Source organism: Microcaecilia unicolor, chromosome 12 (assembly GCF_901765095.1).
Source record: "Microcaecilia unicolor chromosome 12, aMicUni1.1, whole genome shotgun sequence".
Classification (NCBI taxonomy): Eukaryota; Metazoa; Chordata; class Amphibia; order Gymnophiona; family Siphonopidae; genus Microcaecilia; species Microcaecilia unicolor.
This window is the reverse complement of record NC_044042.1, coordinates 20,298,975-20,316,190: the sequence shown is the minus strand read 5'-3', so window position 1 is coordinate 20,316,190 and position 17,216 is coordinate 20,298,975. Positions and strand designations below refer to the sequence as shown.

Genomic DNA, 17,216 nt, shown 5'->3' with positions numbered 1-17,216 from the left:
AGTGCCAACTCTGCCCTCAGACTGTTTGAGCACTAACTGGTCATTTTCAGTGGAACTAACCAGTTAAGTGCTGCTGAAAAGTAGCCGTTAGCCCTGAACAGGTGAGTTAATTGGCCAGGAGCCATTTCTGGCCGGTTAAATTGATTTGAATATTGGCCCCAATCCAAATTATGAAAAAAAAGCATCAAAACATAGCAACAAGTGCTAAAGGCAGGTTCTCTAAAAATAGCACTACAAAGATTAGGGCTCAGGCCCACCCAACAGTAGCACATGTTTAGCGGTAGCTGTTGGGGATCCCAAGCTCCAGCAGCTGAAGAGTTCCCCCTGATGGTAATGAAAATGCTACTCTCCATGACACTGGCAATTGCGCATGCTCAGTTTTCAGCACATTCCTGCTGCAGACTGCCAAGGTGGAGAGAAGCATTTTCCCACCAGCTGAGATCATTTTTTGGTGGGAGGGGGAGAACACTTGGTGCCCACCCACTTCTTGCCTAGGCCCACCCAAAATCTGCTGTCTGGCTACGCCCCTGTTGCCAGGTGCCCTTGGCCTGGATTGGCCGCTGTCGTGGATATGATGCTGGGCTCGATGGACCCTTGGTCTTTTCCCAGTGTGGCATTACTTATGTACTTATGACTCTAAACTCCCATCACACCTACCACCCCAACAATCACAGAAACAGCATCATGAGAGACTTAAAACTGATTCACTGTAACTTTATCTAAACACAATGACAATGACAACACAAGATCAGAGGCCCAGTGGGACTCATGTGAGTGCAGCTAGTGTGAACATGTGGAGAGGTGCTGGGCTCAGAGTATACATGACAGAAGGGCAATGGGATGGCAGGAGGGTCCCATCAATGGGATTTCACTGGGTGACGATGGTAGCACTATTTTGTGAAGAACTATCTTAAGGGCACAGAAATAGTCATTGAGTGAGTGGAAAGATCATGGATTTGACAGTGAAGATATATTTGCATACACAAATGGATAAAAGTAAAAATATATATATGAAGTGCTACAGTGTGTGAATTCATGTCTGCAATAAGTGTGTGAAAAGAAGTTTGGGAAGTGCATTTTGACAGGCGACATACAGCTTATCATTCTGAGATTTGCAAAGAATTAGTAACGGGGATCTCTGGTCTCACTGAACATTGTCATTCGGGTCCACACAGATGCCAAAGTTGCTGTTGGTGATAGAGCCCACAATGGATCTGCCAACCTCGCACGTCAGACCTCTCTCACAGGTACACTTGTAATACACCCCGTTGAGATGCTGCAGGGACACAAATATTGAGTCAAAGGAAGCACAAATGGGGAAATACAGTCTTGAACAGATTCTGGGGGGCTGTGGGTTGTACCAAAACCTCCAGAGGCCTTAGTATGAAACCATGAAATCAGAAATGAAAATATACCCAGGCTACTCCAATGATAATTTAATTTTTATAGGCCACATTCATATTTCCCAAAACAAGAGTAGCTGGCTGGTATGATAGAGGACACCATAGCAAATGGAAAATGTATATCATGACAAAGAATGGTTCAAGGCGATCCATTAACACAGGCCCTACTGCTACTTTCATAAGACTCCGAATAGGAATATTACTCTGCTCAAGGACCTACAAATGTCTGACTTGCACTCTGGCCACTGCCGCTGCCCTCATTTGCATGTTTACTAATAGCCTCTATGCAATTTGAAACTGGAGTTCCCAGTAGCGACAAGGAAGGACAATCAGGAGCTCAAGTTCTTTCTGAACCAGTCCTTGGAACATACCGTATTTTTCGGACTATAAGACGCACTTTTTTCCCCCAAAATTTGGGAGGAAAATGGGGGGTGCGTCTTATAGTCCGAAGGTAGCGTTTTTGGACCTCCGTCCCGTACTTACACGATTCCATGTTCCCTGGTGGTCTAGTGACATCGGGGCAGGAAAGAGCCCCCTCTTTCCTGCCCATCGCGCTGCACTCCGTGCTCCTCAATGCTTTCTGACGGTCTCGGCGAGATTCAAAATGGCCGCTGAGATTCTCGGCGGCCATTTTGAATCTCGCCGAGACCGTCAGAAAGCATTGAGGAGCACGGAGTGCAGCGCGATGGGCAGGAAAGAGGGGGCTCTTTCCTGCCCCGATGTCACTAGACCACCAGGGAACATGGAATCGTGTAAGTACGGGACGGAGGTCCAAAACTCGGACAAGACGCACCGGAGCACCTAGGTTTTAGAGGAGGGAAAAAGGAAAATTTTTTTTTTCCTATTTCCCTCCTCTAAAACCTAGGTGCGTCTTATGGTCCGGTGCGTCTTATAGTCCGAAAAATACGGTACTCAGCCAGTCAGGTTTTCAGGACAGCCTAAGAAGGGGTCTTTTGCAAAGCGTTGGCAAGCCCAAAGCGGGCTTACTGAAGGCTAAATCGGGCCTACTGCCGGCTCAATGCGACTGCCAGCAATAGTTCTGCCCCAAGCACGCGCTATTTCCAGGGGAAAAAGAAAAGTCCCGCAAATGGCTTGCGCAGCGGTAACTGAGTTGTAATCAGGCATTGCTGTGCGCTGCCCAGTTACCACCAGGTTACTGTGAGAGCCCTTATCGTCGTCACCTCAGTGGGTGGTGGTAAGGGTTCCGTGCTGCATGGCCACACGGTAAGAGTTCTCTTACCACACGGCCTTGTTTGTCTGGGAGCTTTTTACACGCTGCGGTAAAAAGGGCCCTGGCGTGTGGGGAAAAACAGTCCCCACCGCTTGCGCAGGGCCCTTTTTCCAACAGCTTGGTAAAAGGACCCCTAAGTAAGGAGCAGGCTAAACTATGGACATAGCTATACGGTCTATATTGCCTGAATGGAAACACAATACAGTCTTGTCTATAAATGTTTGGTAAATACTGTGGCTCACTAGGAAGTAGGAAGAAACTGCTGCAGTTAAGAGGCGGAGTTTTGTAGTTTTTAGAAAGATTTGGGATTTGGCCTCCATTGGATTGGTTTTGTCAATAAGTTGAAATATAAAAAGGTTTCAATTTTGGTCTTTGTTAAAAGAGATTATGTATTGGATTTGTTAGACCCAGGGTATAAGTGAGTCTTGAAAAATTGCTATTTAAAAATATATATATTCTAGTGGGTATGTGCAGTATAGGGCATGTGTTTTCTCAGGGTATAACTATTTTCAAAGGTTGTGTGTATGTTTGGCATAATGCATTCTGAAGGGTGCCTGCGCTATATCTATGTTACATTGTATTTTTATTTGTTTTTTGGCACCTCTGTTTGTGAAAATCAAAAGCTTAATCTAGAAAAAAAAAGATTTGAATACAATGGAGGCAGTGCATCAAATCTCATTTGCACATTTAGGACTAGATTAGTACATAGTACCCAAATCTGAGCACCAATTAAAATGCACACTGAGTGCTATTCTATAAAACAGCAGTCCAAGTGGGCACAGTTTATAAAGCAGCGCTGGGATCTGCGCTCAGAGGATATACACCAACTGAAACTGGGTGTAAATCCTCGCGCACAAATCAAGCATCAAATCCCCTGAATTCCGTAATACTGCGTGCTTCTTTAGTGAATGCCCCTCCAATGGCCACACCTCTTTTTCAGTTACACGCTAAAAGATTTGCACGCGCATCTTTAAAGAATAGTGCATAGCAAGATGTGTGTGTGCAAATCCAAATTGTTGCCAATTTACGCCAATTATTAGCGCTAATTGGCTCATTAATTAAATTGCATGTGCAACTCTGGGCCCCTTATATAAAGTCTGGGGGTTACTGTGCAAATATGAAAACCGGACTGGCTGCGTATGCTCTGAGAACTCCAGACTCACTGGACAGCATGGAAGATGCAGCCCTCAGCTGAGAATGATACGTACATAGGGTGAACATTCCTGGGATTCAGCAGCCTTTGGAGCACAACGAGCGTGAGTTAAACTATTGCGCCTGTGACAGCATTTGCTGTCACACTGAATACTGTTGAGGCAAGGCTCCCCGTTTTCCTGGAAAATAAACACAAAATTATTTGCCTTTGCCTAAAATGACAGACGATTTTACAGTGTACAAGAAAAACTGGCTATATATACTCTAGGCCTATGTAACACATTCAGACTTCCGTAGGCGTCAGATTCTCTTCTTCATACATGTGTGACCTCTGTAGTCACAAACCTCCTAAAAACATTTGTTTATTTTAAAATTTCAGTATTTTCCTTATCAATAGAAATCAAACAAACATGGAAAAGAAAATAAGATGATACCTTTTTTATTGGACATAACTTAATACATTTCTTGATTAGCTTTCGATCTGAGGAAGAAGGGCAACCTTCGAAAGCTAATCAAGAAATGTATTAAGTTATGTCCAATAAAAAAGGTATCATCTTATTTTCTTTTCCAGTATTTTCCTTGAATTTGAGCAAATCTTGGACCTGTTCTTTGGAATCTTGCCAGTGCCACTGTCAGATGGATGTTGGCCTTGATGGATTTTTGGTCTCACTCACTACAACATCTTATGTTCTTATATGTCAGTCTACCCATTTTTTAAAATAATTCCTGTGTCAGACAGAAAAAGACAGAAACAAGGCATATGAGTCATATGACATAAGCATCGCCACACTGGGACAGACCAAAGGTCCATCTAGCCCAGCACCCTGTCGCCGACAGTGGCCAATCCAGGTCACAATCACCCGACAAGATCCATGGAGCAAAGCATTTTGGACTGCTTGTCCCAGGAGTAGTGGATTTTTCCCTACGTCCATTTAATAACAATCTATGGCCTTTTCCTTTAGGAAGCCGTCCAAACCTTTCTTAAACTCTGCTATGCTAAACTACCTTAACCACATTACGCGCTGAGTAAAGAAAATTTTTCTTTTATTTGTTTTAAACTTACTGCACTCCAGCTTCATCGCATGCCCCCTTAGTATTTTTGGAAAGCGTAAACAGACGCTCCATATCTATCTTTTCCACTCCACTCATTATTTTATATATCTCTATCATATCACTCCTCAGTCGCCTTTTCTCCAAGCTAAAGAGCCCCAGCCGCTTTAACCTTTCCTCATAGGAAAATTGCCCCATCCCCTTAATCATCTTTGTCGCCTTTCTCTGCACCTTTTCTAATTCCACTATATCTTTTTTGAGGTGTGGTGACCAGAATTGAACACAATACTCTAGGTGCGGTCGCACCATGGACCGATACAGTGGCATTATAATATCCTCATTTTTGTTTTCCATCCCTTAGAGGACATGAAATGAGATTGAAGGGGAGCAGACTCAAGAAAAATGTCAGGAAGTATTTTTTTTCACACGAGAGAGTGGTGGGAATGCCCTCCCACAGGAGGTGGTGGAGATTAAAATGGTAATGGAATTCAAACATGCGTGGGATAAACATAAAGGAATCCTGTTCAGAAGGAATGGATCCTCAGAAGCTTAACCGAGATTGGGTGGCAAAGCTGGTGGAGGGAGGCGGGGCTGGTGGTTGGGAGGCAGGGCTAGTGCTGGGCAGACTTCTACGGTCTGTACAGGGCCTGGGCCCCCACAGATTTCGCCCTGGACCCCCCTACCGCCGTCAACCCTCCCCCGCTGCCGTTGCTTACCTTTACTGGCGGGGGACCCCAACCCCCGCCAGCCGAGGTCTGCTTCCACCTGCCCCTGGCTTTAAAAATATTTCTTCAGCTGGCGAGGGACCACAACCCCCACCAGCCGACCCGAGGTCTTTAAAGTTCTTCTTCGTCCTCTGTGGCTGTGCTGCTGTTGAAAGCTGTTGAATCCAGTTCGGAGTCTGACGTCGCAGCAAGTTGTACGTGCAGGAGCGTCCTGCAAGTACAACGTGCTGCGACGTCCGAACTGCCCCCCCCCATGCAGAGGCCACTAGACCTCTACGGCCCTTCAAAGTAGGACCATGGGAAGGGGGAGGGTTGTAGTGTGCTGCAGCAACGATGACAGGCAACCAGTCAGAGCCTCGGGGCCCCCTCACAGTTGCCCAAATGGTCAGTCTGCCCCTGTTCGAAACCCATTTTCCAGACATTTTTCTATGCAGTTCATCTGTAGTGTGTCCAAATTTCAAGGGCAGGATTTGGGTGTTCCTAAGACCTGGATGTTTTTCAGCCATAATGGAACAAAACAAAAACATTCAGGACTAAAACTAAGATGTTTTGAACTGGACCTTTTTTTAATAATGACTATGACCCAAAACAGTGCCCTAAATGATCAGTGACCACTAGAATGACCCCCCCCCCTTACTCCCCCAGTGGTCACCATTACCCTCTCACTCCCCACAAAATGTAAAAGAAACAGTACATACCAGCCTCTATGACAACCTCAAATGTTATAGCCATTCCTATTAGAGCAGGGTCCCGGAGCAGCCTAGTGGTCAGTGTAGTCCACTATGAAGAAGGGGACCCAAGCCCATAATCCACTCTAACTGTTACTCATGCGTGAGGCCTCAAAAACCTACTCTATTCACATATAAGTTACACCTGCAGCCGTAAGGGCCATTGTAGTGGTGTACAGTTGGGTACAGTAAGTTGTTGGTGGGTTTTGGAAGGCTCGCTATACGATACAAGGGAGTAACGGTGAGATGTGTACCTGAGAGCTTTTAGGTGAAGCTCACTGCAGTGTCCCCTAGAATGCCCCACTGCTCTGCTGGGATGTCTGTGTGGCCAGTCTACCGCTGGCTCCTCCTCCATCTCAATGGCTTGATTTGGTGCATTTTTCACTTGGACGTTTTTTATTTGAAAATGGATCAAAAAAATAAATGCACAGAGCACAAAAAACATCTAGCAAGTGGCCATTAAAAAAAAAAAAAACAACGCTTTGCTATGCGGATTCTGGATGTTTTGAGCAAAATGTTCAAAGTCAGACTTAGACGTCATATTGAAAACGCTCCTCCACGTGGTCTAAGGAAGATTTATGTTTTTCCTAATTTGATTGTTTCTTGTATGTTTATTGTTGTAGTACCTGAATATAACTTATCCAAGGCTCTTGTTCAAGTGTAATACTTGTAAAAATTTTGATGAAAGTTATAAATAAAGAATTTAAAAAAAGAAAGGTTTGGATAATTTCCTGCAAGAAAAGTTCATAAGCCATTATTAGGATGGACTTGGGAAAATCCACCGTTTAGGAAAAAGTGGGGCTCTTTCCTGCCCCCAAAGAGGCCACTATACCACCAGGGCCCTTCAATGTAGGACTGGGGAGGGTACACTAGTGTGGGGGGGGGGGGGCAACAGTATATGGATGGGGGTGGACAGGCACTGCCCAAGGAGGGCCCAGAGCATTGTCAGTCCACTCCTGGTTTCAAAAATACTGATTTGGACGTTTTGGTGAGAAAAATGTCCAGATGCTGCTTTATGCCACTTTTTAGACTATTTTCTTTTGCAAATGAGCCCCAAAGTGCTGGGGGAGTTACCACATAAGGATAAGGAGCTCCATTATACAGGAAAAATATCAAAACTATAGGCTTTAACATGAACAGGCCCAAATATTCCCTTTAACAACTCAAAAGAGAAAACATCTCAAAGTCCAAGCATCAGAAAAATTAGAGGGACAGCAGACTGATATTAATGTCATTTAGTTATCTTGTTTAAATCAATAAAAGCTCTCATAAAATACTTATTTTGCCCCTAAATATTTAACCATACATTTGCAAGAAAAGTTGTACCAAGGGACAAAGCTTCTTGCTTCATGGATAGAATCATTTTTCTACGAACGTGAGTTTGTCTAGTAACATCAGGATACATCCAAATTTGTTTTCCATAAAATACAACTTGTGAATTGCGGAAAACAGTCTTAATACAGCATTTAAATCCTGCTCACACGTGAAAGAAATTAATAATGTAGCTCTTTCAATATCTTCAGATAAAGACGATTCAAGTATCTCAGATATATCTAATTCACCATTTTTGTTTCCTTTAACTCCTTGCCCTTGTTCCTTCCCATCTGGCGCTTTAGAAGGCAAGAAGTAAATCTTATTCACAGGAGGAATAGTCTCAGGCGTCAATTTTAAAGTTTCTATAAGGTATCTTTGAAAGACATTCACTGGAGACAACCCCAAGGGATTAGAAAAATTCAATAAACGTAAATTGAGCCAGCGGTTAAAATTTTCCAATTGCTCTCATTGCTGATGCGTAGCTAATTTATCCTTAATTATCATTTCTGTAACTTCTTGAGCTGATTTCATTATTTCTCAAACAAGCCATAAAGCCCGTTACAACGGGCAAAATTTCTGTTGTATGTAATGAAATAGCAAAACGGGTAAGGTTTTTTATTTCTGAAATGTAATTTAAAAGTTGATGAACATAATGTCAGTTAATGTGTATAGTATAGTTTTATATATTATGTTCTTTGTGTAAACAGCATTAGAGCCTTCAGAATTTGAACCTTGTTATTGTTAGACTTATGAGATTTCCCATTTCCTTTATTGTTCAAATTTTTTCTGTGTGTGTGTGAGAGAGAGAGAGAGAGAGAAAGTGTGTGTGTGGGCGTGTCTGTCTGAAAGAGAGAGTGTGAGAGTGAGTTCAGAGAGAGAGAGAGAGAGAGAGAGAGTGTGTATGTGTGTGACAGAGAGCTGGTAGGAGTCCCTGTGGGAAGATTTTTTGCTAATCTTCAAGATGAGTTACCATCAATTCTTATATGTTAATGCAAGCCGTTAAGCCCATTAAAACGGGCAACATTTTTTATTTGTGAAATGTAATTCCCTTATTGTTGTAATATTTTGTGTGAGTGTGTGCGCCTGTCTGAAAGAGAGAGAGTGTGAGAGTGAGTTCAGAGAGAGTGAGTGTGTGAGAGAGTGAGTGTGTGTGAGAGAGAGAGAGAGAGAGTGAGTGTGTGTGAGAGAGAGAGACAGAGAAAGTGTGTGTGTGTGCGCGCCTGTCTGAAAGAGAGAGTGTGAGAGTGATTTCAGAGAGAGAGTGTGAGTGTGTATGACCATCTCCTCCTGGCTTTCTTCTCTCCAGGTCCCTTCCCCTCCATGGGCACCATTTCTCCCCTTCCCGTTCACAGTCTCCTCCTGTTTTCTCCTCTTTTCCCTTTACTTCCCCTCCATGATCATCATTTCTCCCTTCCACTCCATGACCACAGTCTCCCTTGTGTTTTTCATCCCCTATTTTCAGCATCTGTCCCTCTCAAACATCTCTCTCTCTCTCTCTCTCTCTCTCTCTCTCTCTCTCTCTCTCTGCCCTCCTTCTACCAGCAATTTTTCCTGCTCTCCTGAATCCCTACCCCTCCCCGTGGTCCCCTTTCTTTCTCTCTGTTCACTCCTGAACCCTCACTTCTCCTCCCCCCCCCCCCCCCCCAGTCCATGTTCTTTCTCTTCTTATACATGCTCCTCTCAGCCCTACGACTTCATCTTTAGTGTTGCAGGCATACTTCTCATTTCAATCGCTTGGAGCAGCTGAAAGGAACAGCATGCCTTCATAGCTGCAGAGCTAAAGGCAAAAATCAGAGGGCTGACAGGAGCAAGTATAAGGAGAGAGAACCACTGCTGCTGCCTACAGCCTCTCCAGTTCTGGGAGTGGGAAGGGGGAGCTGTTCCACTGTAAGCACCAGGGGGGAAAAATACAAAAACCAAGCTACTGCCACCCCCGTACGTCGGTGAGAGGAAAGCAGCAGGCTGCACACATTTGCCAACTCCAACCTGGGAGAAGAGAGCTGTGCAAAGCCGCAGCTGTTCCCCCTGCACGGCCCCGGAGCGTCAACATCCCTACCTTTCATTAACGAAAAATGCAATCCCATCTGACCACGCTGTTTCGGGAAAGGTAGGGGGAGGGGTGCTGCTAATATGCTGTGTGGGGGGGGGGAGTTTGGCTTTCACCGCCACGCCGCCTTTATTGTTTGCTGAGTTCTTCGCTCCTCGGCGAAAACCAACGAACGACTACCGGCTGTCAGGAGAGGGTAGTCGGTGCGATGGCCGAGCCCCCGCCCAGGATGCACGGCACGTCGGAAGAGATGTGTGACGTGCCGCGCATGCGCAGAACAGTTGCAGCTGCGTATGCGCGGCACATCTGTCACTCTTCATTTATATAGTAGGATTCCTGTATATGAGCTGCAAATTCTTGTTTAGTTCCATCCAAACTCTTAGTAAAAGAATCAACAGTACTTACAAGCATGGCAGGTCCATGAGTAGACAGCCAAACCTTTTGTAAACCCTGCTAAGCTAACTGTTTTTACCACATTCTCTGGCAAAGAATTCTAGTTTAATTACATATTGAGTGAAGAAATATTTTCTCTGATTTTTTTTTAAATGTACTACTTAGCAGCTCCATTGCATGCCCCTTAGTCCTAGTATTTTTGGAAAGACTAAAAAAGCAATTCATGCCTACCGATTCCACTCCACTCAATATTTTATAGACCTCTATCATATCTCCCCTCAGCCGTCTCTTCTCCAAGCTAAAGAGCCCTAGCCTCTTTAGCCTTTCCTCATAGGGAAGTTGTCCCATCCTCTTTATCATTTTCATCACCCTTTGCTGTACCTTTTCTAATTCTGCTATATTTTCTTTGAGATGCGGTGACCAAAATTGCACATAGTATTCGAGGTGCAGTTGCACCATGGAGCGATACAAAGGCTTTATAACATTCTCATTTTTGTTTTCCATTCCTTTCCTAATAATTCCTAACATTCTATTTGCTTTCTTAGCCACCACTGCACACTGAGCAGTGGGTTTCAACGCATCATCAATGATAACACCTAGATCCTTTTCTTAGATAGTGACTTCTAATGTGGAACCTTGCATCATGTCGCTATAGTTTGGGTTCCTCTTTCTCACATGCATCACTTTGTACTTGCTGGATGCCCAGTCTCGCAGGGTCCTCTTGCAAGTTTTCACAAATCTCTTGAGATTTAACAACTTTGAAAAGCTACCAGGGGGGGTCACAATCTTCATAGGAGCCACCTTTTTAAAATTTTTGGGGGTGCTACCCCCAGTGGAGATCACCCCTCCCTGGACACATACAAGGAATTTATTCAATATTGGGGGTGCTCAAGCACCCACAGCAGCCACCGAGTTGGCTCCTATGATCAATCTTAATTGTTGTACCTGGGGCAATGGTTATGTGACTTGTCCAAGGACACAGGGAGCTGCAGTGGGAATCAAACCCAGGATTAAAGCCCAGTTCCATAGTGTCATCAGCAAATGTACATCACTTAGATTTGAAAAAAAAGCAATTCATAAATGTAATACAATAGAATGAAAATAGGAAAGGGATTTTAGATTTAGTTCATGTCTAAGCAAGTTATATTCAGGCACTAACTACGGGTGTTTCAAAGCAGAACTAATTTGTCTTTCTAAAGTAGGGGAGTCTGCTTTGGAAGAAAGGACCCCATTTCATGGAGAAACTGAAGTCAGATACATAGTTTAAAAGAATAAGAGACCAGTACTGATTCCTACATCTGCCTCACAGAAAGTGACATTTTCTGCCGAAGAGATATGATTTAACAAATGGCCCTGTCTTTTACCAGGTGTATCACCAGTCCTGTATGCTGAGGGGCTGCAAAGGTTACAGCAAGGATAAACAGCAGCAGGAGGATTGCGCTTCTCATGGTGGGCTGCGATTTGTTGCACTCACTCTCCTCTCGCTCCGAGTCTCTGCACTGCGTTTCCCAGTTGATGCTATGAACTTAAATATCTAATCTTCAGTGGCTGATGACCTGAGCTTGTCCAATTGCATAAGTACATATCTGCCAGTCCATTAATAAGTATTAAGTTTCATGGGAGTGGAGATGTGCTAGCATGAGACAGTAACCCCTAGCACACTGGAAATTTATCCTACCTAAGATTTATAGAAAAGTGCAGCCCTTTCCCTAGACTTCTAGGGTGGGGGGGGGGGGGCGGGGGGAGTAGACATTGCCAATGGGCTACAACAGAAGCATAGCCAGGGGTTGATGTCAGGGGAAGCAGACCTTTTGTAAAATAGGCGTCAGTGTGAAGCTGAAGAACTGATCCGCATAGACGCCATTTTTTTTGTCAAAATCTGTTTAGGGGAGCAACTGCTCCCCTTGCACCCCACCTAGCTACGCCTCTGGGCTACAACTAAAGCCAAGAAACAATGATGATGTATGTTTTCTAAAGCAGACTTTTTGATAAGCTGTTTGGCTATGAAAGTTTATGCACGTGGCTATAAGAGGTCCTTTTCACCTAATATATAAGTGGTTATAAGTCTCGGTTTTCCATACACACTAGTTAATAGTATTTTATAATTTAAGCATATATTATACGGTCACCTCAATGATTTTAAGTCCGTCTCCTGTGTCTCTGTATATCACAAGGTATGGGAGCTTTGCACTATTGTGGGGAAAAAAAGCTGTATACCATCAAAAGGAGATGGATATGCTTTTTGCTCATTGAAGAGGGTTAAATGATAAGTAATGCCTCCACCTCCGTAAAGGTTTTATAAAGGAAGATATTGTGGGGTACTGAGAGTTTTATCTTGGTTAAGTGGTTTGATTATGCATATGTTATGTATGGAATTGCTGAAATGTCAATTGGTTGGTACCTTTAATAAAAATTGTTGAAACATAAAGGAAGATATTGTAATGAGTTGAAAATGAAAATAGTCCTTGAAACTTGTGCTTTTATTACATGCATTAACTTTTTGACATAGTTGACACCACTCACCACACTTTTCTGTCAACAATGGAGTAGTTTTTGAAAGTCATCACAAAGGAACTGCACATCTGGTCTCTTCAACCAGTGCTCACAGTCCTTTCCACCTCTTTGAGTCAAACAGATGCCCCCAAGTTATTCCTTCAATTTTAGAAAAAGAAATCCCATGACGGTAAGTCTGGGCTGTATGGCTGAGGGGGAGGGGTAAGACTGTGACACCCATCTTCGCAGTTGCCTCTGTTGTGTGATGTCTAGCATTGTCATATTGCAATAAAATGTCCTTCTTGCACTTCTGAACTAGTTTTCAGAGATGCAGCGTAATGCTTTGAGTAATCCTCCAATTGTCCTTTATGAGTTCATCGACCTTTCTTGTGTGAGACCCAGCTGTTGCTGTCATGGGCCATCCACATAGGCGGTCAGTGGTCCAACTGTTTGGGGAGGCTAAAGGGGGTGGGGCTTATATCCATAATTGCCTGACAATATACCTAGCTCCGCCCCCACCTAGCCCTGCCCTTGTTGACAAGATGTGTTTTAAAATTTTCTATTTATGAAATTTTAAATAAAGACAAATCAAGCAAAACTTGTACAGAAAAACTAATTCAAATAAGGACAATGCTATCATAGGAAAGCTTTCTAGCCCATTAAAGATTATTAGAAATGAGAAACCACCTATGCAGGGTCCATCTGTAAAAAGTCAAAAGCTGTTGCAATTGGATAGGCAGTGCCTTAAAAAGGTGACGGACAATGTAGATAGATAGTTTACTTATTGGACAGTTTTTCATTTCTTTGAAAGCTCCCCATATATACTAGATATAAATATCAGGAAATAAAAATTGAATATCACTAGAACAGCTTTAAAAATATTGTAGCTGGTAGAGGCAGCAGCTATAAACTCTGTATTTTGTGCTCATTTTTCTACACTGTTCTATACCGTAGAGATGGCCAAATTCAGTGAGGATATCCTTTTTCCTAATGGGCTCAGCTTAACAGCTGTTGTAATGTGCCTTAGGAAGCCTGGTGTTATAAAATAAGATGGTCTATACTGAAATTAAATGGAAGCAAAATTAAACTCACTTTTCATTAGGGCACATCTTAAGTAGAGGAGTGTGGTAGCCGTGTTAGTCCACTCTTAAGGTTATCAATAGAAATCAAACAAAATAAAACATGGAAAAGAAAATAAGATGATACCTTTTTTATTGGACATAACTTAATACATTTCTTGATTAGCTTTCGAAGGTTGCCCTTCTTCGTCACTGTACCAGTGATTTCACAGTGAGAATCCTGAAAGGTAACTTTAAAACCATACAAGAACGTAAGACCTTTGAAGTCAGAATGATTGAATATTTTAACACCCAACAGAAAGGACTTAACAAGGATCTGGGGTTCCTAGCTCATTATAAACCATAAAGCTGTATGTCTCTGTTGATCACCCCACCCCTCACCTATCCACACCCAGCCTGTTAGAATATCAATGATATGCTTTGATGTCCCCATGCATACCTCCGACCCACCCCCCTCCTCCCACCCTGTCAGACTGTCATAGTAATGCTTGAATGTTTTCACTTATATACACTGTCAGCTAGCACATTTGCTTATTTCCGATCTGAGGAAGAAGGGCGACCTTCGAAAGCTAATCAAGAAATGTATTAAGTTATGTCCAATAAAAAAGGTATCATCTTATTTTCTTTTCCATGTTTTATTTTGCTTGATTTCTATTGATAACATTAGGGCACATGAAATCACATCTTCGCAGGTGTCCTCAATCTAACCTCCTTGGGGTCCCCCACCTCCCATGGCCCGCCCCAGCTTGAAAACTGCAGCCAGCCCCTCCCCCTCCCCCGGTTCAAAGCCACAGTTCTTTCCCCAGCAATTCTGAGCACTGAAAGAAAGAGCTGTCACTATAGAGCCCTGTGCTGCAACATTCACTCACAGGCTCACAGCCGGTTCTGCCAGAAATTCCCACTGTGACACACTTCCTGCTGCTGTTCTGCAGTGTTGCCAGATGGGTGGGCTGCGGGCTGCAGGAAATTGGGCTTCTTTTTCGTTGCAGCTGTGCGGGGTTTGCGCTTTTTTCGGGGGCTTCTATTGGTCCAATTTGGTCCAATAGAAGCTTTTCCGGGGTAGGGTTGACATCAGGGGCGGGGTTGACATCAGAGGTGGTGTCAGGGGTGGGGCTAACGACATCGTAGGTGATGTCAGGGGGCGGGGCGGTGATATTGGGGGTGGGGCGGTGACGTTGGAGGCGGGGTTTGACTTTGGGTGGGTTTTGGGCTGGTTTAGGGCCGATTTGGGGTGGGGAAAATTTTTCCCATCTGCCCACGCTGCTGTTCTGGCAGAGCCTGGCTGTGAGCCCGAGAGTGAATGTTGCAGCACAGGGCTCTATAGTGACAGCTCTTTTCTTCATCTTCTTTCAGTGCTCACAACCACTGGGGAAGGAGCCCCTAGGGAGGTAGCGAGTCAAGCAGGTGGCCAGGTAAGAAAAGAAGTGAGCAGGGAGAGGAAGATACAATTTCTTTTTGTTTGTGCCCCGAATTCCAGGGGCAGGGCCGTGCCTAGGGTCTCAGGCGCCCCCCTGCAGACTATCAGTTGGCGCGTCCCCCCCCTCCCCGGACCTGCCTGGCAATGTGCTCCGCATCCGCGAGAGAGGCTCCAAGGCGCGTGGATGTCAAAGAATAAAGTGGTTACTCAAAGCATATACTAACCACAATTGCTCAGCTGCAAAACACTATACACAAACTTGTGCAAAAACACACTCATAACCTCACCAAACCATAACAGCACTAATTCCAAGAACAGGACGAGCTACAACCTTATGCGTGGAAAGACAGCACTATAATTACACCGGGCTCTAAAACACCAGTACACAACCTAGTGAAACAAACAAAAAAAACACCAAAAAGGGCTGAAAATTCTACACACTAGCAGAATACTGCACCTTGATCACACTAATACAGTGGTTAAAGCCATTTGTCCATCTATCAGCACCATAAGTTGAGGACAAGCTAACCATGGGTCTGGCACCTGCCCTACTGAAAATTCTCTGTAATATTGGGGAAGTAATTTTTAATAAGGCAGATTTTGAAAAGTGCTCCAAATCTATGGAGAGTACACAAATGCTTTGTTAATAAGGTTCACAAGTTTGAACTTAACCTATTTTCCCTGCTGTTATCCCACAACATTGCACTCCTGCCATGTACTATCACTGGTGGTAATTTTCTAAAGATATCCGCTCAGAGCCAGCAGAAGCTGCCACCTTGCACTCCATCTGCAATGGGGAAATGGAAGCAAGTTCAAAAATGTTCCATGTCCATGACAAATGATACTTGGAAGGGTGGGATTTAAATAATGAAGTCTACAAAAGCTGAAAATCAATTTAATTTGACCTCTGTTAAACACCATAAATCCGACTTACTTTCTCCTGACAAATCTGGCAGATGTAGAACTTCTGGGAACTCTGAAGACAGTACCTGGCAGAGGAAGGCGCTGACATAAGAAGAAAAAGAAGCGCGGGGCAGCAGCAGCCTTCAGACATGCGCTGTCGGCTCTGCCGGTCTCTGCCCCGTGACGTCAATTTCCCGTTCTGGGGGCAGAGGACCGGCAGAGCCGACAGCGCATGTCTGAAGGCTGCTGCGGTCCCGCGCTTCTTTTTCTTCTTATGCTGGCTGTGGAAAGAAGCAGTGCCGGCTGCAGCAGCGGATCAGCCTAGTAGGTCTTGTTCCTCAACAGCAGCGGCGGCAGATTTCGTCGGGAGTCACGGTAAGTGGGGTAAGCGTGGCGCCCTTGAAGGCACGTGCCCCCCTGCGGTGCTTACCTCGCTTACCGTGTTGGCACGGCCGTGTCCAGGGGGGGCAGTAGGTACTGACAGGGAAGGCAGGGGAAGGTCATGGTTGGCAAGCCTCTTATACGGGGCGCCTATGGCCATCCACTTCATTTTAATCACACAAATCAGCCCTTCCCGATCCACAATTCTTACATTTTTTGGTCCAGCTACACACACACAGTACTCACATCAACATAAACAACCTGCATATATAGCAGTGAATTTCAATTGAAGGGACTCGAAAAACAGAAATTCTATGATGGCAGGTTGTTTAAATCGCACCACCAAGTACTCACCACATGCTTCCATTTCACAAGCAATAGTGAAAGAGCCTCATCTTCACACAGACACATCTAGCCAACAGAAGTGAAGGAAGAGATTTTAAAGAACAAGGGAACATGTGCAGCATGTCAGTGCTGTCATCTATTGATACACTATGGAGCTGGAGGAATTACTTTTCATTTAATCCTTGTAGGTATCCCAGAGACTTATGAAAGGATGAGGGCTATAGGGAAAGCTCTGCCTCTTTCTCTCTTGGTGGCCTCCATGTCAGCACTGGGCCTTGTGTCTGGCTCTGAGTTTGGAAAGCCCTGCAGGGGGTGATGATCATGTGGATGGGAAAGCTTATTATCAGAAGGGAAGCTTCTAGAGCGCGCATTAATACCTGGTCACCTGTTAAGCTTGTGTTGATCTAATCCATGCTTTGGAGGACAGAGGGGAAGGTGAGAGAGGTGGAGGAAGAAACAGGTCTTACCTTCTTTGTAATCCTGGCTCGTTAAGAGATTTATTCAGACAAATATTATTTGTGGCACATTGTACATTGCTGGTTTTAATTATGAGTA

General features: G+C 44.3%; 1 protein-coding gene across 1 annotated transcript; it reads right to left on the bottom strand.

Moving 5' to 3' along the window:
- Window positions 1-698: 698 nt before the first annotated feature.
- LOC115482045 (colipase-like) lies at window positions 699-11,609 on the bottom strand. The gene is made up of 3 exons (XM_030221596.1): window positions 11,408-11,609; window positions 3,843-3,965; window positions 699-1,276 (listed from the first exon to the last, which is right to left on the bottom strand). Exons 1-3 carry the CDS (start codon window positions 11,489-11,491, stop codon window positions 1,145-1,147), a joined length of 339 nt encoding a protein of 112 aa, XP_030077456.1. The 5' UTR covers window positions 11,492-11,609; the 3' UTR covers window positions 699-1,144.
- Between the last annotated feature and the right edge of the window lie 5,607 nt (window positions 11,610-17,216).

What these genes read in the sequence shown, in the direction of transcription:
- LOC115482045 (XM_030221596.1), bottom strand. Translation starts at nt 11,491, where the DNA reads ATGAGAAGCGCAATCCTCCTGCTGCTGTTTATCCTTGCTGTAACCTTT. An exon ending in CAGGACTGGTGATACACCTG is followed by an intron (nt 3,966 to 11,407) that starts GTAAAAGACAGG and finishes TTTATTTTCCAG; the next exon opens with GAAAACGGGGAGCCTTGCCT. An exon ending in CCCAGGAATGTTCACCCTAT is followed by an intron (nt 1,277 to 3,842) that starts GTACGTATCATT and finishes GTGTCCCTGCAG; the next exon opens with CATCTCAACGGGGTGTATTA.